The sequence below is a fragment of the Podarcis tiliguerta genome, assembly GCF_965153285.1.
Source record: "Podarcis tiliguerta genome assembly, chromosome: 2".
NCBI lineage: Eukaryota > Metazoa > Chordata > Lepidosauria > Squamata > Lacertidae > Podarcis > Podarcis tiliguerta.
This window is the reverse complement of record NC_139535.1, coordinates 46904408-46931340: the sequence shown is the minus strand read 5'-3', so window position 1 is coordinate 46931340 and position 26933 is coordinate 46904408. Positions and strand designations below refer to the sequence as shown.

The 26933-nt window shown below is 40.4% G+C and overlaps 2 protein-coding genes across 5 annotated transcripts in view; one reads left to right on the top strand and one right to left on the bottom strand.

Moving 5' to 3' along the window:
- Window positions 1-21584, bottom strand: part of TAMM41 (TAM41 mitochondrial translocator assembly and maintenance homolog) — a 129753-nt gene extending 108169 nt beyond the window's left edge. Inside the window, exons 1-2 of one of the 4 annotated variants that reach the window (XR_014508484.1) lie at window positions 21017-21584; window positions 7751-7812 (exon numbers count right to left, since the gene is read on the bottom strand). The gene's annotated coding sequence lies outside the window, so the exon portion shown is untranslated. Of the gene's footprint in view, window positions 1-7750; window positions 7813-21016 lie in introns of those variants that run through there. The other 3 variants (XM_083429227.1, XM_083429228.1, XM_083429226.1) reach the window with 3 other exon arrangements.
- SYN2 (synapsin II) overlaps window positions 21123-26933 on the top strand; it is a 141884-nt gene continuing 136073 nt past the window's right edge. The window contains exon 1 of the mRNA XM_083429179.1: window positions 21123-22059. Coding sequence (XP_083285305.1) covers window positions 21671-22059 — 389 coding nt within the window. The 5' untranslated portion in view covers window positions 21123-21670. The remainder of the gene's footprint in view (window positions 22060-26933) is intronic.

Here is a 26933-nt window from a genome sequence, read left to right as displayed (position 1 = left end):
ATACAAAGGGTCTCAACTTCAGTCTGGTATTTCTATACCCTCCAAGTGTCCTGATTTTCCATGGACAGTCCTGGAATTACAGAAGCTGTCCCAGTTTCTGATTTGATCCCAGAATGTCCTGGTTTTCCTTTATCCTACACGCAAAAGGTGCTTAATAAAATTCTGTGTCATAATAATTCTTTTGCTGCAAAGTGTGGGAGCTGAAAGAGACATCAAGCAGTTATCACATCGCTATTAAGCAATTCAAAAGATAAGAAAGGGCTTGCCTGGGTAAAAGTTCAACTGGCAATAAGTAGATTTTTGTAAGGTGCTTACTGTAGACAGAAGTCATCAGATAACTGCAATCATGGTTAAAGCATGTTGCCATAACCTGATTTCTTTTTAGAGCACAATAACACTGAGCAAGCTGCTGAATTATAAAATGGAATTATACTTACATGTACTGTGGACTTGAAATATTACAATGATGCTTAAATTTATTAACATAAATTTGTAAGTCCATTTGTGGGCATTTATTCCAGCATCTATAATAGCAATGGAAAAGACAGTCGCCTAGAGAGTATTTTTTTATTCATTGGTTAAGTAAATAAATGGCCATATGCTGTGAATTTGAATAATTGCAATACAGAACAATTCTAGTCTTGCAATCACACGGGTGCCCTGGACTGTTTTTTTTTTTTGTTTTTGTTTGTAGGGAGATGCACTCTTGTTAAAAGTGATCTTCCTAGAGCTTTGTTAATGTACTCAATTCTCCTGCACAGCAAAAAGTTGCTCCAAATGAAAATCGAAAGAGAGACCACATGCACACCATGTATTTAAAAACATTGCTTCCTGGCCTGAATAATCTTGGAAACTGTAGTTTGTTAAGGGTGCTGGGAAATGTAGCTCTATGAGGCTTGAACCAAAGTTCTGAGAACTGTTTAGGGGAGAGTCATGTGCTTTAAATGTATGGTACATATGCAGCTAGAGACTAATGGTTTATAGGAAAGTTTTTTAAAAGTAAATATATGAGAGCCAATCGGAAGGAATGACTGTAAGTCTAGGACTGAATGTGGTGTGAGTGAATGAACATAGCAACCAGTTTTGCACACGTGGCAATAGAGTTCAAGACAATTTGAACTCTATGTTGAACTCACAATTTGATGATGGCATTGCATCTATGTCTGTTGTACAGTGCTGATGCAAGAAAAGTGGGCTGATAGTAATACCTTAAAAACCAGCTGTAAAAATCAATTTCCTGACAGAAATATTTTCAAACTCAACAGTGGGGAATGAAAAAGCATATTGAAGAGATTATTCAGGAAGATCAAACTGGATATTGATCAGTGAGGGGGGAAATAGTAACACATTTCAAAAAATTATATGAACCACAATCCAGAATATGTCTTCCATAATAGTAGTGGTGTTGTATATCCATAATAGCTCAGTTTCCTTCCTTTCCCCAGTTTACACATTCTCTGTTCAGGAGCTAAAACACCCTCATCTTCATCCTCTTCTGGCTTCAAAAGACTAGGTTTTAAAACTCAATCAGCCAGCAACAACAAATATATGCTACGCAAATCTAAGATTCTTCTGCATTTAAAGTTGATTTAAATATGCAGTGATGTGGCAAATAGCCTGACAACAAAGTGAGGAGTAAAGAACAATGACCCGATCCAGAATACACCAAAACAGCATAAGTAGGGTGTCTTCTTCATGACTGAAACCGAAAATGTACTTTTTGGCATTTTTTATTTATTCATGCTTTACATTAAATGGGCTTGAGGTATTTTTGGCAGGTTTTCCCAAATCATGCCATTCAATTACATAAACTCAGAAAGACTGAAGGGTTGCCAGGTCCTTAGTTCCTTAATAACAGACAAGCAACACTTGTATATTTTCTATAGCTTTTCAACTGCCCTGATGGAGCACAGAAAGTAATTCTTCTTTCTTCTTTCTTCTGTAATGGTACATTCTAATGCTCAATATTCTGTCTCGGCCAAGGCCACTGAGGAGGCAATTCTGTACTCCTGATATGTTGGCTGTAGGTGTTGCTTTGGGATAGTGTGGAAGCCTACTGCACTAGTATCTCTTGAGAGACACTGGAGTTCACTAATGCTATCATATGTGAGTTATGCAATATTGCAGATGGAAGCTTTGCAATCACTGTGGACTAATAATATATCTCTTGTTTTCACATATTTATATGTGAAATAAAATTACTACTACTACTAATACTGAATCACCACAGTTCTAGCTCTGTGTGATACATGTATGATGTTGCCCTTTCATGTAGGATCTGTTGGTGAATTTTCATTGCAGTATTCATGTTTTGGTTTCTTCCAAATTAGCTCTTAATTTAGTAAGAGTATAATTCCTCATTGGGCATAGTTGTATTGCTGTACTGGCTATTGTCACTGTACACCTAAAGGAGGCCCAAGGGTGACCTCCTGTGCAAAATACTATAAAATCAAGGAATTAATTCTTGGAGGATATCTCCCAACTAAACCTTTCAGCATGATGATAACCTCCCCCCCCTTTCTTTTTTGTATTCCTGTTCTTTCCATAGCAGTACTCCTGAATCTCCTGTATTGCATTCCTGTGTTGCACCAAATGCATGGGGTAAGGTGTTATAATACTTTCAGTTTTATAACAGCATTATGCTCTCAGTCTGCCTCTTCAATCCTATCGTGGCCTGCTGAAAAAGCAATTAATGTGCTTATAGACTGCCACTACGTTTTCTTTCTCTTCTTACATATTTTCTGACAAATATTTTAATTCACTGGCATCACATCATGTACACAATGAGAAGAGGAAGCCAAGTAATAGTTTAGATTTGTTGCTCCAGGCTCTCTGCAAACTCAGCAAAAATGTGTCTATATTCTCTATAGTTTAATTCTTATGTCCTGTAATGTTTATTTTAAGCACATCTGGAGACTGCTTTTGGGATTTTTCAAAAGTAGAACAGTGAAGAATACTTTGGAAACACTTGTCTTACAATGCTATATGCCTGGCAAAATATTTAATTAATGAAGTATATCTTGTCCCAGTAGACAGCTCATTATTCACGCAGATACCTGTCTACTGGATTCAACTTCTAGGTGCTGCAGCTTTAAATCCTCAACAGCATATCAGGTTTCTTTACAAGCTGTCATAATCTATTGTACATACACCATGTCAACAAGTTTTAATAAGCACTGGGAAGAAGTGCCTTTCCAGTATGTGTTTTTTCTCACCAAATGAGAAAAGACCTGAAAGACCTGTTGTCTTCCTTGGCAACTCAGGCTTGAAAACTAAGCTGCTTCAGTGAACTTCTTGACTGCTTTTCACCTGAGTGCTCAAGATTTGATACATTTTTTAAGAAACTGAAGCTGTCACAAAATCATTGTTGCAATAAAACAAAACAGGCCACAGATATACCAGATGCATCCTAAACTCAATTTTTGTAGAACTGGATGGAGGGGCTTGACTTAGTGCTGAAAACTATAAAGGGATGTTGGCTTAGAAGTCTCTTTGCTGAAAACACTGCATAGCTGTGATGCTGACACTGGAAACAAATTTTTCTTGAGCTCCAAGAGATTCATGTTCAAAAAGTAAATGCATTTAACCATGGTTTGATGGATGATAGACTCACCTAATGGTTCAGCTGAGGCATAGCCTAGTGACTCTAGATTGTATAGGCTTGACCCAGCGAGTTATCTTCAGGTCCAGAGCAGGGCCAGTCCCCCATTAGGTAGAGTGAAGTGACTCACTGCTTTGGGCTGGGCAACTAATTTTGGGTGTTGTGAAAGTTGCTTCATTTATTACAGTTGTTGTTGTTGTTGTTGTTACTTCCAGAGAGTTGAAGAGGTGCTTGTGGGATGTTCTGTCTCACATAGCAAAATACCTAGACTGATATTGAGAACTATATATTTTGATTAAGGAAGGGTATGCAACAATTGGTCACTGTCTCATGTAGCAAAATGTTTTGGGCCAGTCCTTGTGCAGAGAGAAAATGGTGGCAGACAGTATGGACTAGCTATGATGGCTATGTCCTACCTCAACAGTTAGAGGCAGAATATCTCTGAATGCCAGGTGCTGGGACTCACAAGTGGAGGAGAGTGTTTCCCCCCCACTCAAGCTTGCTTGTGGGCATCCCATCTGGTTGACCTCTGTGTGGTCAACAGGATGCTGGGCTAGATAGCTCATTGGTCTGAGTGGGGTTCTTCTTACATTCTTAACATGATGCTAGGATGTCTCTGGATTGACTACAACTGTCATAATTACTGGGAGCCTGTCCTTCTGCCTTGGCCTTCTGCCTGCTGCACTTCACATTCCACCCCAGTCTTGGCTTCAGGGATTCAGAGCTAGAGAGCACATCCTCAAGATCTAGATTTTTACATGGTCAACTACTGTCCTAATCTGGCCCTGGTGTTGGGGAGTTTATGCTGGGCTAGAGATGTTGCAAGCATTCAATCAAGGGTGCTTGCAAAATCAAGAACCACTTGTTGAAACACTCACAAGTTGGATGAGGAGAGTGGGGCCCTGCTCACCTTGATCATGCAAGGTGCCTCCACTTGTGTCCCAAAGACCCAGACAGAAATATTTATTGTTCAATAATAAGGAAATGATTGCTTTAGCCTTTCCTCACTCAACATATCTGTACCTATCTTCAAAAATAGCTTTCAAGGCCTAAGGCATTTATGACATATGTAGCATATAGCAGACAGTTAGAACTAAAATAAACAATAAAAAATTATAGAGGTCTTTAGTATTATAGCACTTAGGAATGTTTGAATGTTCAGTAATACTAAGTGCGGTGTACCCATAGGTGAAGCTGTTGCCCTTTATGAGCATTCAAAGGGCGGCACTACACACTTTGCATTATTTTTAATAGGTTTGTACAGTAGAATGACCCTTAAGAGCTGAGGAAATCCTGATGTGGTACATATTATGCATAGGCTCTTGTGAAGAATGTACAGATTTTGCAATCCACATATTCCGAGCACACACGATGCTGCTTCTTATAGCCATGCTTCTATTTACAGGATTTAAATTGCCTGGAGTTGTGGAAACAGGGAACCATCTGTCAGAACATGCTTTTGTGAATTTATTGTGTTCATGCTGTAACAGAAAGTGACTTAGGAAGCACATATCTCATATAATGCAAGCTACAATTCACTTCCTGTGTATTGAAACTGACACTTAAAAGCTCAATGTGGCTTAAGAATGATGTGTAATTCAAAAGCAGATTATACTTCTTGTATATGATGGATTATATTTACTGGTTATAGCTTCTAAAGCTTTAAATCTGGTCTTCACCCAGAGTGCGAATGGTTTTCCCATCCTGTTCTTTAAGGCCAGCCTGGGAAGATTGAAATCATCAGCTCATGGTTATTGGGATTAAAAGATTTGTGGGTGGTTAAAGATGGGGAAACAGTGCAGAGAGAAATGGTTAACCTCCCCTCCATAAGCACCTCTGCTTTGATCAAATTTGTAGTCCCCTACAATTGATTTAATGCAAAAAAAAAAAAAAAAAAAAAAAGATTGCATGCTTTAATGCTTGATTTCTCATGAATGGCCTGTACATGTGGCATATAGTTTGACCATCAAAGCAGACTTTAACTTGGGTGCAACTATAGAATAGCCTTCTCAGAGAAGCCTATCAGGAAGCATTACTACCATGCCAAATCAAGAAATTTTCATACTCCAAGGTTTTTGGGTGTGCAATATTCTTTTATTGAACAGTATGCCAGGTGTTTATTGGTGTGCTAGGATTGAGTTGTCAGATGGTTTTCTTATTTAGAATAGGAAATGTACAGTCTTCAGAACTGGATGCTCAGTGATCAATCCAGACAAAATGAATTATATATCAGTTCTGCTTAAATCAATGGGATTTATGTTAGTCCTTGTTAATGAAGGCCCATTGATTTCAACAGAATTTACTTGTGACTAAAATGATTTGAATTGGGATAACTGTGTGTTGCATTTATAAACAACTAGCAAGGAGTGCCTAGCGCTGCCTGGGTAGTTTTAGAAACCAAAAAAATGTGAGTTTTTAAATGGATAGTTCATTTTGTGAATTTGGACCCACCACATCAAATATAAAGTGAAGTCAACCCAAAGTCACATTTTGGTCTAGCATCTTGATTCAAAATGATTTCCAATGTCCAAACATCAGCAAAGATTGCTGCCGCCCCCTGAAAACCCTTGTCCCAGGTTTGGTGATGGTATTTTGAAAGGTGGTTGAATCTATGTCAAAAAAATGGGCCAAGTCACACCCAAGTGATGTTTTGGTCCATCTTGATTCAACATGGTGCCTGGTGCCCAAACATCAATGTAGACCCCACCCTCACATCAGGAACACTCGTACTGAGTTTGGCAACAATATTTTGAGAGGTGTCCAAATGTGTTGTAAGGATCACTGAAATAACATATGCCATAAAAATATTAAGCATAAGTATTACGGTTTTGAAAATAATAAATATTAACATTAAATGCCTAGTCTTCCTATTTATGCTGCGGATGTTAAGATTTGCAACCAGAGTGTACATTTGAAGTGTAGGAATCATATGTGTTAATTCCCCCTTGAGATATTGTAAGAGTGTAAGGTATTTGCCTGCGTCAGATCTGTCTGGCTATATTTGCAGTAATGTTCCAGTATGTCTTAATTGACTTCAGTGTTACTACTCCAGAGTCCTTGCTAGAAGAAATGAAGAGGAACTGCCTTGCTGGATTAGAGAAGGGGCACATTTAGTTTAGAATTATGCCTCCAATAGTGGAGTCTAGAATTGCCTCCTACAGTGGCCAGACAAATGGTATAATATGGTTTGGCAAAATATTCTTCTTAAGATGTTATAGTCTTCCTAGTACATATAGTTACAGAAATCAATAATCACTTGTGTTAAGCTAATGCATAATTGACAGTGCCAGACTTTAACAGCAGTATTTAGAGTGTTTATGATTTGTAAACTCTAAGTCAAATTTTACTCATTTTCTCTAGGTGACCTTTAATATTATTACTGATTGGAAGCTATTTATGTTATCTAAAAATTCATCTAATATTCAAGGAATGGGATTATTATTTCCCCTTTTATAAATATTACTCTCTCCATTCATGGTCGCCTGGAACACAAGGGTTAATATAATCTGCAGTTATAGTAGTCACTGAAACAAGTATACCATGAGTAATGGTTGTGGTGATCTATTTTTATGAATGCAGATATACCCTTGGCCATCTGTTAATCAACTCCTCATTATGCCTTTTAAACATTCATTTTTTGCTTACAATGACATAACTAAGTATCCTTGAAGTTAATCATGTGCAATTCTGTTTAGCTATTCAGTTTCAACTGATTATCTCCTTCATGCGTTCTTTTCTGTGATCTATGGAACTAGAGCAGCAGTAAATTGATTTCTCTGCTCCTCTTCCAAAAGAAGATTATTGCTACAGCCAGAATGGCTCCATGGCAAATCCAGACAGATAGCCATGCAAAATGGTGAAGGTATAATTGTGAAAGGTTCTTTCGCATGTACTAAATACTGCATGGCTACAGTTCTTTGTTCAGCTGTTAATAACATATGTCACAAATCAAAAGGAAAGTTGAAGGTAGCAAAGTTGTAAGGAGCATTGATTGAAATATGATGTCACACTTACATTGTTGCTTCTCCAAGTACAAATTGTTAACCCAATCTAGCTAGAGAGCATGCATGTACTAAAGCAGGCATTTTATCCCGAGCTGGATGAGGAAACCAGTGTGCTGTAGACAGAGTTAACTTATTTCCTACTCACCCAATCCAGTAGCTGGGACTGTGCAATGATATTCCAGAAAATTAGTGTTAGCATCAATCGGTCTGTCAGGATGGAAAGAAAAGAGCTGGGTTTAGTCCATTTAATCAGACCCCTGATTAGCATGGTTGTGCATAGCCTTAACTACTGTAATCACTCCAGGAAAATTCCAAAGCATTTTGAAATCTGTCTTAATGATTTGCACCTGGGTGACAATAGTATTCCAGACTCTTTTTAACGTAGGTCAATTTTATATCAGAACTTTGGAAGAAGGCTTCTGTGAATAAATGGATTTTTAAAGATAATTAGGATATGTTCATTACACATTCTCCTTGTTCAAATTAGTGCAAGAAACAAAACAACACAATATTATTAGCATTAATTCTGAAATAAGTGATAAAGACCCGATCTGTCTATATGTTAAAAGTCATAAACAGAAGCATTTGTTAAGAAGAAAAAGAATATTTTGTCAGGCAACTATATCTTACACCAATAGTGTACTTTTGGACCAACATAACATTGCCAGTTATCAGAAGCCGTTTCCACCATCTAGTTCCATCTTTACATAGCATTTGTGGGATTGAAAACATGGTAGCTAGGAGAAAAAGTATCTGCAGAAATTGACCCAAGGCCTAGAATCTGAATGTTAACTTGACCAAGTAGAACACTCATTGTGGAACAGAATACAGATACCAGTCAGTAACTAACCTGACTCCTTTCTCTATTCCTCTATGCAGTGATATTGATTTGGCTGGATAGAAGGTGGGTGATGCAATTACATATACTTGATATAGGAAATGTACAATTGAGCCAAAGTTAAGCACTTTGAAATTCAGTTGAATTTAGTGAGTTATAAAGTTAAGAAGGTGCTCAGTTCCCATTCAAATCAGTGGAAATTGTGTTTAATTTGTGCTAGATTGTGTCAGTGATGTTACATAATTGGGATGTTGTTGTGGGGGAGTTGTTGTTGCTGCTGGGTTTTTGTATCTTTAGTATAGATCTTGTTGTGATTTATCTGGAAATCGTTCAGTCTGGTTGTGTATTTTTTAACAATTAATTTATTGTTTATGGCTACTTTTGTTCATGTTGTGCATTTTTTCATGTTGTAAGCCACCTTGAGCATGGTTTGAACTGTAGAAAGGCAGCCTACAAATAAAATTATGTATGTATGTACAGTGGTACCTTGGTTCTCAAATTTAATCCGTTCAGCACCCGAAACCGTTCGAAAACCAAGGCATGGCTTCCAATTTGCTGCAGGAGCTTCCTGCACTCAAGGAGAAGCTGCATGGACACTCGGCTTACTTCTGGGTTTGAGGCATTCGGGAGCCAATTTGTTCGACAACTAAGCCATTCGAGAACCAAGGTACCACTGTATGTATGTACAGTGGTACCTTGGGTTACATACACTTCAGGTTACACACTCCGCTAACCCAGAAATAGTATCTCGGGTTAAGAACTTTGCTTCAGGATGAGAACAGAAACTGTGCTCCGGTGGCAGCAGGAGGCCCCATTAGCTAAAGTGGTGCTTCAGGTTAAGAATAGTTTCAGGTTAAGAACGGACCTCCGGAAGGAATTAAGTACTTAACCCGAGGTACCACTTTATGTATTTAAACTTCCACTGGTAAAAACTACAGTTCAGAAATTAGAGCCTTAACACCTGCTGTCTACTTCTGGAAATATAATAAGCATATATAGCCATGTCTAAAATTGGGTAAATTAAGTAGTTAAGAATCTAATTGATACTTAGCCAATAGAAATTACATAATAGGTAGCTACCTAATAGGAAACAGCATTTAAATACAGTTCCCAATTATGTATCACTTTGCCTTTATTTTTTTTTTTGCTTTGATAAGTAATAGTGTTTAAAGTAAAGGTCTGATAATATTCTTCATATTTATGGTTCAGAAAAAATACATTTTCTTTCCATAAAGACCTACAAGCAAGTCAAATTAATTTTTAGAATTGAAAGAAAATTATTAAGTAATGCAGAAGCAAAGCGTCAGAGGAAATGACCCAGGAGAAAATAAAAGGCTTATTGAAAAAAGTAATCTGGCATTTGAATAAACTTAATGTGCTTCTATTCACTTTAGAGCTTTGGTGGAGTATAATGCATGAGGGGGAAATTGTGGTGAAAAAATAATGTATGAAATACAAAACAGACTATAATGAATTGAGCATTTTATTTTAACATATAAGGACATTGATTCAGAGGCAGGTGCTGTAGCACAGTGTTGCTCACATATGGAGAATAGCCTCATACAGTTGCCAAGATAATTGTTGGGATTTTAAGAATATAAGATGAGCCCTTTGGGTCAGGCCAGTGGCCCACCTGGTCCAGCATCCTGTTCTGAGAGTGGCTGACCAGACGCCCATGGAAAACCTGCAAGCCAGACATAAGGAAAATAGCACTCTGTCCACCTTTGATTTCCAGCAACTGGTATTCAGAGGCACAATGCGTCTTACAGTGGAAGTAGAACACAGCCATCGTGGCTTGTAGCTGTTGATAGCCTTGTCTTCCATCTGCATGACAAGACAGATGTGAAGACACATCTCCATTCACACTATGAACCTTTTAAGAGGCCCTGGTTCTCCACATGGAAGCAAAGGATAGGAGAATTGGGTTGAAGGCAGAGGCTAAAAAGACCTCAGTTCACTTTCAGTCATTTCCAGAGAAAGAGCTGTCCTTGGTGCTGTAACAACTGACTTATCATTTCCTTGCATCTTTCCAATGTAAGTATACCTTCTGTGCTATGTGGAAAAACTATTATAGAACTCTTAGTAACATCAACCATAATTCAAGAGATTAACATAGCAACACCTCTGAAAATTGCTACAGTGGAAGGCACCAGAGTTAGCCATATGGAGTGGGTATCCATCACTGAATAATCTCTAAGTTTTTAAGGTGCGAGTAGACTAATACAGTTACCCTTCTCGAAATAAGCAGCTTACACCTTCATTTGGGGATTTTGCACTCACTGCCTGCTGACATTGATGTGTAGCTCAGTCATGTGAAAGGATCTAATGCATGTTTAGCTTTGAGACACTAGAGGACCTCCTGTCTTTAGACTTATGTGTGGCCTAAGACCAGTTGAGGTTTACATACAGGATGCTGCATGAATCTTACTCTGAATCTTTCAAGACCTACTACTAATGAATGAGATGAACTATTGAGATAATTCTTTTAGTTTTCCCGGGGCATGCAGAAAAGCACATTCCACCAGCTCTTGCCTGGGAGATTACAGTAGTTGAAAAGATAATGACACATGCTGTAAGTAAGGAATTTGGCGGTTCGGATAGTCAAAGAAAATATAAATGTTTAGTTTTCTAAGAAGAAGAAATTACAGAAGTGGGGAAATTCTTATGGGTGAACTGGAAAAAGAAATGGCAAATAATAGGAAGAGTATTATTCCCTCATTTCTCAGAGCACAAAGGGAGAATGCCTTGTATCTCTTGCAGTTTTAACTTAAACTATGTTGTTATAATTGAAACTCAGCCAGGCCTCTGTTGGGAAGCAGTCAACAATAGGTATTGATGAGCTCCTAATTCCTCGCTGTTTTGCATTTGAGAAACTAATTATTGTAATATCTCTTTGCAGTCAGTCTTATAAGCAGCTTCCTTATTCAGCTATTCAATTTTCCAAGCCTCTAATGCGACAGAGAAGAAAAATACATAGGGAATATATTCATCTTCTTGAATCTTAAATATTTTTGAGACTTTGAGAGATGTGGCTGCCTTAAGGGTTTGCTTTCCTCCTAAAATAATCTTCATAATTTTTAAAAGAACAGTGCATCTGCTAACATTGATATGGAAATAAATATTTTTCCTGTTTAAAATGGCATTAGTTCAGCTTCTAGAACCATAGGAATAAATAAAACTCACAACTCCCATCATTATCATCAATAATATTAATATATGCAGCAAGTGAGATTTGTTAGCAACCCCAAAGAGCAAAAGGACCTCTTTGTTTAGCCAATGTCTAGCTTCCCATTTCATGGCTTTTGACTGATACAGTACATCATCTGGCACTGTGGAAAGTTCAACGTTTAGGATACCAATACATATCCATTGTTTGTAAAACATTTGTGAACCTATAGAACAGAACTTTCCAAACTGTGTGTTACGACACTTTAGTGTGTCGACTGCATTGTGCAGGTATGTCGTGCAAGTGTTCCCCACACTCCTCCCAGGGCTGGAAAGGGGTTGGTTTAACCTCCAGTTTACTAGTAAAACTGAATTAGGTAAAGGTAAAGGGACCCCTGACCATTAGGTCCAGTCATGACCTACTCTGGGGTTGCGGTGCTCATCTCGCTTTATTGGCCGAGGGAGCCGGTGTACAGCTTCCGGGTCATGTGGCCAGCATGACTGAGCTGCTTCTGGTGAACCAGAGCAGCGCATGGAAACACCATTTACCTTCCCGCTGGAGCGGTACCTATTTATCCACTTGCACTTTGACGTGCTTTCGAACTGCTAGGTTGGCAGGAGGAGGGACCAAGCAACGGGAGTTCACCCCATAGCGGGGATTTGAACCACTGACCTTCAGATCGGCAAGTCCTAGGCTCTGTTGTTTAACTCACAAAAGTGAATTACTGTGTCGCAAAATGCTGCAAAACAGAATTACTGCATTGTGAAATTATGTATGTCTAAAAAGTGTGGCACCAACAAGACAAGTTTGGAAAGCTCTGCAATAGTATATTTTGGTGTAATCTATGAGGCCGAAACAGAGCTCTGTGCACCACTGCCAGATTAGAAAGTAAAGTATAAAAGATGCAGCACACAGGATTGTGTCTATGTCTGTGTGTCTCTCTCACACACAGAGAGATTCCAACCCTGGATTTGCATTTGTAGCGCTGAATGGTTGTCTCAGCCTGCTTTGACAATGCTCCCAACTGTGTGGGTGCATGGATTAAATGCAAGACCCAATGTTTTTCTCCCTGTTTGTTGGGAAGGAAAGTAGTTGCTTTTAGTATAATTAACTATATTGATAACAGAAGTGCACCCATGGAGGCACAAACATTCTGTGCCAATTAAGAGGACCAATTAACTCACTAAGGCGACTTACCTGGGAGTAAGGCCCATTGAATTAAAGAGAACTTATTTCTGAGCATTGGTTAGGATGCACCTGTAATTTATTTCTAAAATGTATAACCTTCAGTTTCAATTGGCATTTCCAGAGTGGTTTACAAACAAAATAAAAAAGTGCTACAAAACATCCACACAACTATAACAACACCAACAATAATAGTAAAGAAACCAAAATACAACAAATCTGCCAGTAAATACAGAAGCTGACAACAGCATAAAAGGACTTAACAACATTAAAGTTATGTTAAAAGATGAGGAAAATGTGAACCTATTTATCTTGCACTGGGAATGACAATAAAGTAGGTACAGTTAAGCCTCCCTTAGAACTTCTTGCATGGCACCACCATCAGAAAAGCTCTTTTTACAGCTGCCTATTTTATTTCCAGTGGTGAAAGTACCCAAAGGAGATCTTCAGATGAAAAAAAAAAAATCTGCTTGGCTGGATTGGTATCTGATAAGATGGTCCAACAGATACCAGCCTCCCAAAACTTGACAACTTTATTTATTTATGTAAAATATGTATATTTCTTTAAATAATTTATACATCATTTAACTAATCTTCTCTAAGCAGCTTACCAGGATACAAAACAAAAAAATGAAAATCAGTTAAAATTGTATGATTAAACTTCAATTAAAATGCCTGCTGAAATAAAACATTACTCAGTAGGTGCTGCAGATTCAGTAGCGTGGGGGCCTGTCTGACCTCAATTGGAGGGTATTTGCATAAAATTGGACCCACATTACTAAACACATAGCTTTGGGTGGATCCGAGCCCTGCATCTGATCCATGGGGGAGTGTTAACAGTGACTCCACTGAAGACCTGAGAGATTGAAGAGGGATATAAGGAATCAGATGGTCCCTAGGGTATCCTTGACCCAAACTGTCATAGGCCTGGTAAATTAATACAAGAACCTTGTAGCATATACACAACCAGTGCTAACTTTTGAACACCAGTTATGTGCTAGCAATAGTCTGTCCCCATAATCAGTGTAGCTACAGCATTTTACACCAGTTGGAGCCTCTGAACCAGGCCCAACGATTGCCTCACACAGAGTGCATATGCCATCCTATAACCATTTTAGCTTGCAACGAAGATAAAGCAAAACTAAGATACATACAATAAATCAATTAAATATTTCACAACAGTATAAAAAATGCAACACAGTTTAATACCTAAACATAAAATTTATTTATGAAATGCATGCCCCCCCCATATCACATGTGTTATAATGGTTAAGGTCTGGTTCAGTCTGATATTGTGTGACAAGTTCAGACTCAGACTAACATTTCTATGTGTGAAATGTTTTATACTGTACAAGCTTGTTCCATAGCTCTCTTGTGAAATGGAATGGTTTGGAAGAACAAAAGTTCTAAGGCTCTTAACCAAGAAAATATTAATTCACGCTGTTACTCCTCCAAGATGTGGGGTTGACCCTAAGTCCAAATTGAATATCAGTTGAAGGATTAACTGTGAAATCTGAAATTGACTTTGGAATATGGGTGAAACCTGAACTTATAATAGCATTAATTAAGAATTTCCCAAGACTTCTAACATGTCTCTATCAGCAAAGTCTCCTATATCAACATTTTCCTTATTTCTCCTTAAATAAAACCTTTATGCTGTGTCAGTGATAGCAGTTTTGTGGTATGATCAGATCCTGGCTCAAGGGAAATTGTTCTGGCATTGCATTGAAGTTGGACCCATTTAACCCCAGTTCTGTAAACACCAGTAATGAAGGATTACATTATACACTATCAACTCTGGGTTTCATTTGACAATTCTCATCAGGTGCTCATTTTCATCAGAAGGGTGGGATATTAATGCTTTAATTATACGTTTCCCCCAACATGCATTATGGGTAGTTAAGTTTTTTAAAAAACATTAACATAATATACTCTTTTCACTTGTTTAAATGTCCCGGGAAATTAAAACTAAACCTGTATCAATAAATAATTCAGGTTTACGGTTCAGCTACTGCTCTCCTTTCAAATTCTTTGTTGACTTGCAACCATATTGTAACTTATCTAAATTTTACAGTCCGTTATTATTTTGTGCAAACTAAAGCAACAATTAATTAGAACAACTTGTGTGCACATAATTTTGTTGTCAAATCATTATTATGAATCCATTAATTCAGATAACAAGTTAATGCACAAAACAAGCTTGAACGAGTTTTAATTCCACATGATTAGCTCTCATTTGGTACACTGCTATGAACTCTACAGGTTTTTTGTGAGCAGAGAGTTACCTCTTGCTGTGTTCAATTGAAATCCAAACCTTTGGGGGTTATCATACAAAGTATGGCATCTTTAACAAAATGTTGCAGGGTAGAGTGCTCCTTTTCATTGTATCTGACAAAATGCTTAATATTCTTCCCCTCTCCTCAGGAGTCCCCCCCCCCAATATTTTTTGTACATCTGTAATCCTTTGGCTCTCCCATACCTTGTAATACCCTTGTGTGGATGGTGCTAATTGAGTAAAGGTACTAATTTGGCTATGTAATGATTGTCACCAACCCCAAACTTAAGAAATTGCTGGAATAATTTACTTTAACAGAAAATGTAATTAGTTGTACATTTTCCATACACTTGTGGTGTGTTATCACTGAACATTTTTTAATGTAGCCCAAAAGGAGTATTTACATTGCAATCTTATTTACTACCACTTGGAGATGCTTGATTAAAACTTAAGAAACTCATCAAAATAGGATTTACTAGGTGAAAGAGAGATCCCTAAATGTGATGTTACATACACATGAAAAATTACAAGACAAGCTACTTTGACTAGGAAAGACAATAAATTTTTGAAGAAAGATACATGGGAGTATAACTGTCTTAGTTTGGCCAGCATACAGGTTACAAAACTGCAGCTAGTTAGCTTTCAGGATGTGGTTAAAAACATCATAAAACACCACAGTGTTGGCTTTTATCCTATTAAGCCAGGCATAGGCAAACTCGGCCCTCCAGATGTTTTGGGACTACAATTCCCATCATCCCTAGCTAACAGGACCAGTGGTCAGAGATGATGGGACTTGTAGTCCCAAAACATCTGGAGGGCTGAGTTTGCCTATGCCTGTATTAAGCCAAAATCGGCACTGTAGCTTCAGAACAAATGAAAAAGAAACATTATGTTCCACTGTGTAGCACCATGGACAGCACCCAATCACATCAAAATGTATGCTTATATTTCTTTAGTTGTGCCTAATTCTAAAATCGAATTATTAATATGATTTATTTATTAAATTTCTATCCTGCCATTTCTCCCAAAAGAGTCCAGGGTGGCAAATGACAAAACAGCAGAACAAAAAAATAAATCAAACAATATAAAAAGGTACAAAATATTTAAATAATAATTTAAAATAGGATATTTATTAATAATATCATTATATTTTCTATTACTCCTATATTAAATTAAAAATCAGAAAACAAATTACTAGAATATGTGGATTGTGTCCAATTCAGGTCTATACAAAGTTTAGCCACTGAAATTAGTGAGCTTCAGTCACATCCATTTAATTAAATGAGTCTATTTTCATGCAGTTCTGTATATCTAAATATATGTGACCTTCTTAATGGCTTATTATGTACACACTGGTATGATCCTGCAAAGTATTTCCTGTATTCTTATTGTGAAGGAAATGCTTGTTCTTTGAAGTAGGCTAGCATTTACCTATTTAGAAAGCCCTTCTTCAGAACTAAAAGCAACAATAACCCAAATTGTTGTCCTCCATAAATGGAATTAATGCTTGGTAATATTGTTTCTGGCCTTAGAAAACCTGCCTTATATGGAGTCATACTACTGGTCCATCTAGCTCAGCATTGCCCTACGCTGATTTGCAGTGGCTCCCCAGGCTGCAAATGATAGTACTTATCTTTTTTACCTGGAGATACTGGGGTTGAACCTGGTTTTTGCTGCTACATGCACAGAATGTATTTAGCCCTTCCCATATATGGGAATGTATGCCTAAGTACAGTGGTACCTCGGGTTACATACGCTTCAGGATACAGACGCTTCAGGTTACAGACTCCACTAACCTAGAAATAGCACCTTGGGTTAAGGACTTTGCTTCAGGATGAGAACAGAAATCGCGCAGCAGTGGGAGGCCCCATTAGCTAAAGTGGTGCTTCAGGTTAAGAACAGTTTCAGGTTAAGAACGGACCTCCAGAACAAATTAAGTTCTTAACCCGAGGTACCACTGTACCGCAATAATTAGGTTGAGAAAATATACTGAGTCAGTGTGTAGGAGTGGTTAGACTGTCAGAATAAAAATGAGGAGTCCACCCACTCAGCTGGGTGACTTTGGATCAGTCATTGTCTTTCAGCCTGTCATATCACAAAGAATTGTTATGACAAAAGGGTGAGTCATATACACTGCCCTAAGCATGGGGTAAAAATAATAAATAATTGTCAAACAGCAGAATTGAGAAACCTCTGTGAGTAGACATGTTCTCCATCACATATCTTCTATTGCACAGTGGTCTTGCACAAAATCTCCTGGAACACCTCCCAAGAGGATCGGCTCTTTCTTTGCTTTATGATTGAATCAGTTCTCAGGTCTTTGGATTGCTATTCTTTCACTCCCCTGCAAGTGGTTGCCAGCACTCTGTAGCTGCACTGAAGGCCTTCTTCTCCATTAACTATGAGACTGTGGCAGACTTACAACTCTGATGAGGCTAGCCGATTCCCCGAATCACCTCCAAACTTGGCTAATTTCCACTTCCAAATACACTTAACTGTTTTGTTGGGTGGAAAGTGGTACAGCTGATTCAAATAACAGAATCAAATATGACCCCTAAAGGATTACAATTGTAACTATACATTCTGCCACACATCTGCACCTGATGTGCGGTAAACTCAAATCCTCCTTTTGACTTGATCAGATGATTCAGATATGCAAGTTACACCAGTTTAGTCATTTGAACAGTACTATTTCACTCTATGGAAAGAAGACAACAAAGCAGGCTTGCACTAACAAAAATGTTAGCATACTAGCAGTGATCGCTGGAGTAAAATGTCAGCTGGAGACCAGTTCTCTACCCTCAGAAATACTAATAGAGTTGTTGATGGTGACTGATCAAGTTAATTGCAAGGAATATACACCGCCATACAGAATCCAAGACTAATTGATTCTGATTGGCTCTTTGGGTGGATTCACATTTACCATATGGTTATTGCTTTAAAATTCTTCCTTGTAGTCGTTTTAATTACATGCAGAGCTAGTTGTTTATAGAGTCTGGCTGGTGCTGCATCATGATCAAATGGATCAATAGACATTGATAGCTGACATGCTGTTTTAAGAAAAGCATATTTACTTCACACTGTGTAGCATCAACAAATGTCCAGTAAACGCTATGTGGCCTGTAAAGTATTTTTGGGCCAAAAAGTTATTTTCATTGTGGTATAGTTTTTGCTTCTTCTTCTTTTCTTGAACATTTTCTTGATATCCAGGTGCATCCATCTTGGCTGCCAGTCCTGGAAGACCTGCTCCCAGTTATTATATGGCTACCTTTATGGATCAGGTAAGCAAGGTTTTCCAGAAGGAAAAATAAGAATAGTGGATTGGAAAATTGTGAAAACATGGTTATAAATTATGGCTTAAAATGCATTTAAGTAACCCCACATTTTCTGTTTATCCAGCCTTTTTAAATAGGTTTGTCTCCTTGGATTTGATACTGTGTGCTTGCAGTAACAAAGTGCTTGGTCATCTTGGCTCGCTGTGTTACAATGTCCATTCACTATGTCATATATAACCAGCAACCCCCCAACTCCCCCAGCACAGTACTTGGTTGCAGATGTCTTCAGACTGCAGTCTCACAGTCATTCTTTTGCCAAGCTCTCAATTTTGATTAGGAATTTATAGCTAAGTATGAGATTCTGGTACCCTCAGCTAGGAATCTAACAATAGAAACATAGTGATAGATGGGATTTACCAGTTTTCACTATATAAACCTGTGTCATGTTGCTATTTGTATTTTTTCCTTACAGATATCTGAAGGGAACATTTGAAATGTAATTCTTGAGTGAAAACAAACAAACAAAAAATCTTTCATTTGGCATCTGGTGGAGCTAAATATTTCATACAAAGAACTGTGTTATTGTGCAGCCTAAATAATAAATGGTTGCTATGTTTGCTTTAATGGCTCACATATTACTCTGGCATAAAATTATCTTTCAAAATGTTGCATATTATGCAGGCGATTTTACTATGTCCATTTTTATACCCAGTCACCTTAACTGTGTATGAACTGTTTTATTCCCACATTTGCAATGGCCACTAATTTTTAGCAAACAAAACTTGATGATTTATCATATTGTTGTTTGCATCCCAATTTCTGAGTGGCAAAAGACTCCAGGGGTTCCAGCATTTACCCAGTTTCAGTGGAATGAAGGTCAATGCTGTCTTTAGGATATACAATTTAATTTACAGATCTATGTATCTCCCCTGAGCAGGGGGAAAGGGGGCACTGCATCAACACTCCAACAAACCTTGTCTCCTTATTAGGCTTCTGGGGTGAAAAAACTGTGTCTTGTCAGCTCCCATTGTCGCTCAGTCTCTCACACAAACCAGCTCTCCTATTGTTCTGCTTACAAAATGATGTTGTATCTAGTCAGGTAAATAAGTGGGGGAAATGCCCACCCCCTGCTGGAGAGTACCAACACTTGGCTGCTGCTATGGCAACATGACAAACCCTTCAGTTATGGAGATAGGTTGTTGAACTGGCCATCAGCTTGAGGAAAATGCACTTTGCCCCTTCCATGTCCTCCTGTTCTCTCTCATTCTCTTTGTGTTATTCCTTAGTGAGCCTATCATTTAAAAGTGATTGCCCATGCACATACAGAAAAGCACTATTTCAAGTCTCACTCATGAGGCACACCGAAGCAGGCAGCTGCCTCAGGCAGCAGAACCCCACTGGGGTGGTAACCCCCATGGGCGCCCCACTGGCCGCTGGAAAACTGGTGGCAGCGGTGATCTGGTGAGCTCTTGTGAGAACATGCTGCTGCCACTGCCACTTCTCAGTTTTCCGGCAATGGGGTGGGCTGATAAGCGTCATCCTTGCTTCTCCTGTGGTTGTGGCGGGCCACCACTGGAACTGGTGTGTGAGAGGGAAGCCATGCAACCCCCGATTTGGGAGGTTCTTTTGTGGAGTGGCAGCAACCAGGTGAGACATCACCTTCTTGTTTTGCCGGGCCACCCCTGCACTAGCTGTACTATTTAAAAATGACACCATTAAATAACATTGAGGTCTCTTTTTCTTCATGAAAGGGCACAGTTACGAAAGTAGAGTTACATGACAGAACTGTATGAATGACAAGGCCGGTCAAAGACGTTTTAGCACCTGAGGCAAACTGCAAAATGGTGAGTGAAGATGTACACTAGGAACAAGGAGGGAATAAAGATCTATAGTGGGATCTGCTGCCCCTGTGGAACCTGCTGCCTGAGGCGGTTGCCTCACCTTGCCTTGTGGATGGGCCAGCCCTGCCTCATGCTGATGGTGCCACACATCAAAAAAGTGTACCTGAGAACGTCCCGTTCCCATGACAGTAAATGACCTGCAGTGAAGCTGGTGTAAATGGCTTTCCTTACCAAATGGCTGGAGGGAGGCAGTCTGGTGAGAAGTGGGGATGCTCCCCGTTTTTTCTTGCAGGGAGGTTTTGGTTTTTTTCAGTTGTAAATGAAGCCTTCCCTAGGAATTTCTCCCTTGGCAAGGTGTGCACAGCAGAACTGGCCTGCCTAGCTGCCTCAGCAGCAACAGAGAAGCCCAAGGCAGCGTCTTAGCAAGGCCGAGTGCCTCGTTGGCTGGGCAGTGTGTTCTGGGCAGGCCGGCGAGGGGCGCACGGCAGAACTGGCCTGGCTGGCCGCCTCAGAGCAAGGCTGGGCCGGGCACCTTGGGGGTGGGGTGGGCAGCCGCTGGGCACCTCGTTTGAGCATTGTGCACTGGGTGGGCCTCTCCACGGCCTGCCAATCCCAGGAGCGCACGAGGGCGGAGCCCGGCCAGCTGCCTCAGCTACTGGTGCCCTTAGCACCTATAGATAAGATGGCCCTGAAGGAGGGAATAAATATCTATACAGAAGTGTGATCTGCTGCCCCTGTGGATCCTGCCGCCTGAGGCGATTGCCTCACCTTGCCTTGCGGGTGGGCTGGCCATGCCTCATGCTGATGGTGCCACACATCAAAAAAATGTACCTGAGAAAATCCCGTTCCCGTGACAGTAAATGCTCTGCAGTGAAGCGTGGCTGGTGTAAAGGGCTTTCCTTACCAGCAGTCTGTTGAGAAGCGCCCCGTGGTTTTTCTTGAGGGGGTTTTTTTTCCAGTTGTAAAGGAAACTTTCCCTAGGAAACTGGCAGCATCTCTCCCTGAGGTAAAGCACAGATGATGGGAGGGGTTGTTTTGAAGAGGATTTTCCCGTGCTCCGGAGGGGAGGCAGGCGAGGCGGGGCGGGGGAGACCGGGACGGCGAACGGCTTTCCCGCCGAAATGAGCGCTAGTGGGCGCTGAGCCCTCGAGCGCCGCCGCCCTGTCGGAGGGTCCCCCTTTCCTCTCGCCAGTGAAGCGACTGGGCGTCTTCCGCGGCTCTGCCTGCTCACACTCACAGCAGAAGAAGCGGGCTTGGGCGGCTGCCACCTAGAGACCGGAGGGCGGGAGGAGCGCGGAAGAAGCGGCAGCGGCGGCAAGCAGCGGCAGCAGCAGCAGCCGACGGCTCCAGCGCTGTGCAAGCGAGAGGCAGGCAGCCCTTTCCCTCCTCTGCGCGACCCAGCGAGGAGGCGGCGGCGTGCCGAGCGCCCAGCCAGCCAGGCTTTGTTCCTCCAGCCAGTCTCCTTTCCCCCTTCGTGGCGGCCAAATGATGAACTTTCTGCGGCGCAGACTTTCGGACAGCAGCTTCATCGCCAACCTGCCCAATGGCTACATGACCGACCTGCAGCGGCCGGAGCCCCAGCAGCCTCCCCCGCCAGCGGCAGCAGCGGCGGCGGCGGCGGCGCCTGCTTCCTCGTCGTCCTCGGCCTCGGCTTCCCCGGCCTCGGAGCGCAGGCAGCCTCAGCCGGCGGCAGCGCCGCCGCCCCAGCAGCCGCCCCAGCAGCAGTCGGTGGGCAGCAGCTTCTTCAGCTCGCTCTCCAATGCCGTGAAGCAGACGGCAGCCTCGGCAGGCTTGGTGGACGCCGGCTCGTCCTCCTCGGCGGCTGCCAAAAAGTTCAAGCTGCTCCTGGTCATCGATGAGCCTCACACGGACTGGTAAGGTGCTCTTTCCTTCTCTCAGCCACCCCGCCACCCCCGGCTGCAAAGTGTCCAGATTGGTGCCTCTCCTCACCCCACCCGGTTCGGTGTGGCAGAAGGCGGGAAAACAGGGCTAGCCCTAGTAGGCGCTACAGCCGTGCCTTAGTGCGCTGGAGAAAAGCCCGTAGGCTTCGAAGCAGCGCGGAGAAAACGCTTGTCACGGGCGCCCACTGGGCTGCAGGGAGGACGAGGGAGGGGGACCCCAATGCTGCCGTGTTGAGACAGCAACAGGGCATAGAAAAGGTGGGCTGTCTGTGTGCTGAAACGGCAGAGAAAGGGTCACCTCCCAGCTTTACTCTGTATACAAAAGAAACAAAAAACAAAACCCAACCTTCAACGTGGGGGGAAAAGCCAACGGACCTGCCTGTAGATTGTCACGTGCCGCTATTATGCATGTGCATATTTGGCTGGGAGTACATGTGCTGGGAGCTTCCAGCTGACTGCAGCTTCCCAGCGCGCAACACACTCGGTGAATTTACACCAGTACCATCACCCATGGCGGCCTTTGTGTACAGATTCCATGCAAGGTTTTTGCAGGGGCTGAGGGAAGTGTTCATTAAACCCTGCCAATGTATCTGTGATGCTTAGTTACACCAGAGATGGAACCTGTGAGGCAAGACGTGTGAAACTGGTGTGTTCCCAGATACAAGTTTTAAAAGCACTATGCACAATTTGCCTAAATATTGTGAACATGCTCTCTATTTGAACAGAGACAAGCTTTTATCAGATTTATTCCAAATAGATGAGGGTAACTTCATCAGATCTGGAGTGTTTGGATTTTAGTCCTATTTATCATAGTTGTTTCCACAAAATGTGAATAGTGACTGCTAGATCCTGTGTGAAAGCAATTTTATTGTACATTGTTTTGACAAGATATTAAACCTCAGTTTACAAAAGGGATGTGAAAAGGTGAGGTCTTACAACAGCAAAAAAATAACCAACCTGGATGTCAAGTATCAAGAGAAGTTTTCAGTTATCTGATTTTGGAGCTAGACTGTTTTCCTTGAGGCTCTGGAAAATATTTACATAGTGAACTTGGGGAAGGATCTGTGAGTACCTGATGCGGCACTATTACTGAAGCTGACAGGTGTGGATCTGATCAGCTATCTAAATGAAAGATGATTGGGAGCTCTGTGGAGTATAAGGATTTGTAATGTATTTTTAAAAAGAAAGAATGTTTATACAGGGTTGCCCATGAGGTCAAATGTGCTGCAGATTATAACACAAACGATTGCTTTGTACACTTTAAACAGCTTGCCTTTCCTGTGTACCTGACAGCCATGTTTATGTGTCCACTCTAGTCACGAAAGCATATGTGTCAATAAATGTCTTAGTCTTTACAGAACCATGATAATCCAGTGCTATGCATGTCCACTTGGAAATAATCTCCACTGTGGATGGTGGTCCTTGCTTCCTAGTAAGCGTGAATAGGATTATACACAATTACCTGGTAGTAAGGCTGCAAATCTAATCCTACTTACCTGGGAGTATGCTCCATTGAATTCAGTAGGACTTACTTCTGAGTAGATTGTTAGGATTATGCCTTTAGTCTCTTTAAACACAGTTGGGTATACATCGGATTAAACATGCATAGGATCACCGCGCTGTTTTGCTGCAATACACTAACATTCCTGCTACTTTGGATGCTTGTGGTGTGCATGAAAATTAATAGAGATTTAAAAACAGTGATAAACACTGAACATACAGCTGTTCCCATCTTTCATTATTTATTTGCCTGCACTGTGTAATATGGTTATTGTGGAAATTAAAACAAAAACAGTTAATGGTTTAGTATTTGATTTAGATTATCTTGCCTTGCTTTCCCCCCTCTGGTATTATGTTCAAATGATAGTTCTAGACAATGAACTAATACAGCTCACAGCAAGAAATCTTACTTTTTAACTCAAAATGATAGTGTGAATTTAAAGGAAAATGTGCTGCCAACAAGATGTGGTGATAGCAACTGGCTTATAAGCATGAATAAATTCAAAAACAGGACTATTTATGTCTATTAGCCATGATAGTTAAACGGAGCTTTCATGACAGTAGCATTTGGAGTACTAAATGCTAGGGACAAATAAAAGGAGATCCTTCATGCCTTGCTTAAGATGTTCCAAAGATGTTTGGATGGCTGCCTGTTGAAAATGAGATGCTTGGGCCTTGGTCTGATAGTCTAACTCGTAAACCAAATCCTGGGTACTTTTGCTTCAGTGACAGCAACTGTCAGACATTTCCCAAGGTGGCATATCCCTTTGGCTTCTGTGCAGCAACACACTATGTGCATTTCCCCACCAGACTAGTGATGCTTATGTACCTTTGAGTATTGCCTCCTGCTATTCATGTTTTCCATTTTCAAAATCTCTTAAAATTCATATCTCTATTACAATAGATTCCAAGGTACACTGCATTTTCTTTTTATGGCAATCATAGTATAATTCACCAACATTTGGTTAAAGGACCACTCTGTTCCGGATCTAGATAATAAATTGTGGTTTAGGAAATGTCAGCTGTGGTGTCCCTCTGTTAAATATGTCTGTTTTATGTACCTGAGTTATTCTATTTAAGCTCTTTATTTGGAAGGCTTTTTTAAAGGCAGAGGTTCTGTTTGCAGAAAAACTTATGAAGATTTGCTAGATTTGTAATGGAGAAATGAAATTGCATATTACATGGAATGCAATTGTCTCATTAGGAAATATATTTTCATAGCAAACATAAATGAGTATCAGTTTGTTTGACCATATGGATCAAATTAGAAGAAACTATATTTTAATTTACTACAATCTTTTCTCTTTGGGTTAGAATAAGGCAGCAGCTACAAATGGTTTGTTTAACTACTGGTACATTAGCCCCTGGTGAAGCCTCTTTGTGTGCATATCTAGATAACGCAGTAGGAACATTTATGTTATAAGGTCAGAACTATTTTATCTTGCATTCAAAATTAGTTCCTTGGACTTGTGCATCTTGGTCTGTGAATCTACTGTTCTTATCCCATCAATGTGATAAGAGGTCTGCTAATTCTAAAGCACCTACTAGGTCTAGGTTTGCCAGGTAAAAACCCTTAGACGATTTCTGTCCTCCTAAGTGTTGCATAAAAGAGAGACTCCCCACCAGGTATGGTTATCTGCCAGTATAAGTAGTGTGGGGTACATCTACAGGAGTGTATCACTCAAGCACTGGGTTTGACTACTTGCTGTGGAGCAAGTCTGTCAGCATAATATTCCATAGATAAAGAGGCAGATGTGTGTGTGGGTATCTAGAGCTTTTCTACTCCAGCTCAGGCTGGTTCCCTTCAGAGAATACCTCTACCTTTAGATCTGCTGTTCCTGAGAACTACAGAGGATAACTACACAAGAAGATTCACTGTTCATTCGCTTGTGGTATCAGCAGCCCATATCCCAATACTGCCTTAGCTTATTACATAATTATAGTCAATGTACCACAATTGACAGAGGTTTGTGCTTCTTCACACCTTATGTTCCTGCTTCCTCCCATGAAGAGTGTGGAAAGAACAGATTGGTTTTTCTCCATTTCCATCCTACTTTATTCTAGTCAGTATTTTGGAACAAGTTTCCTTTTCCCTTTTTTAAATAAGTGCCTAACTATGCACATATTTTATGTTGACAAATAGCTGGGAGTACTTGCTATGTTATAAAAGTAAGAATTTTGCTGCTCATACTTTATCAATCTGTGTATAGGTGCAGGAAGAAACAGGATAATTATGATATGTGGTCACCAGAATTATTTAAACTGTGAAAATGGAAATTTGCTTCATTCTTGCTACCATGTGAAAATTGGTTGTGGTATTCTAAAGTACAGTCATACCTCGGGTTACAGATGCTTCAGGTTGCATTTTTTCGGGTTACGGACCACCGAACCCGGAAGTACTGGAACGGGTTACTTCTGGGTTTCGGTGGTCGCGCATGTGCAGAAGCACTAAATTGCGCTTTGCGCATGCGCAGAAGCGCTGAATCGCAACCTGCACGTGCACAGATGCAGGTTGCAAACGCTGCGGGTTGTGAATGTGCATCCCACACGGATCACGTTTGCAACACAAGCATCCACTGTAATGCTGTCAATGGTCACCAAAAGGGATGAGAGCTTAAGTAATGGCATGAGAGCTTAAGGAAATAAAAATTGGACCGTTTTTATCTTGAATAGTCACTGTTGGATATAAACATGTGTTTCTTTCTCCTGTAATAAACTAATTTAGAATAGATTTCAGCATGCTGGCACGGCACGATGATAATTATGATTCAAAATTGTCTTTCCAATCAATACATCATGCCCATATTGATATTTCTACAAACATTAATGTCTTGCTTATTTATATATACATACAATCAGTATGGAAGGTACTACGAGGGCCATCTGGTCCAACCCCCTGCATTGCAGGAATCTTTTGCCCAGTGTAGGGTTCAGGCCCACAATCCTGAGTTTAAGAGTCTCATGCTCTGAGCTATAGCTAAGGTACTAGATGGATTGTACATTGCTCCTGCTTTCTTTGGATTACAGTAGTTACTTAGGCTCAGCAAATACAATTTTTGAACATCGCAATGCTGAAAACCATTGATTTTGTCCCCTGCCTATTCTATTGTGCAAAATGAGTTCACGCCAGTTCATATAGTATAGGAGAAATCATAGCAATTCAAAAGCTTATTATTACCACGATTGTCAAGCAGTTTGTTCTATAGCTCTCAAAATGAGTTTGCTACGAAACTTCCAAGATCACAACTTTATATTTAAGAGAGCAGATAATTGATGAAAAAGGGAGAAGTTCTATATCCAAAACTCAGAAACAAAACATAGGATTTTGCATATCAATGAGAAGTTAG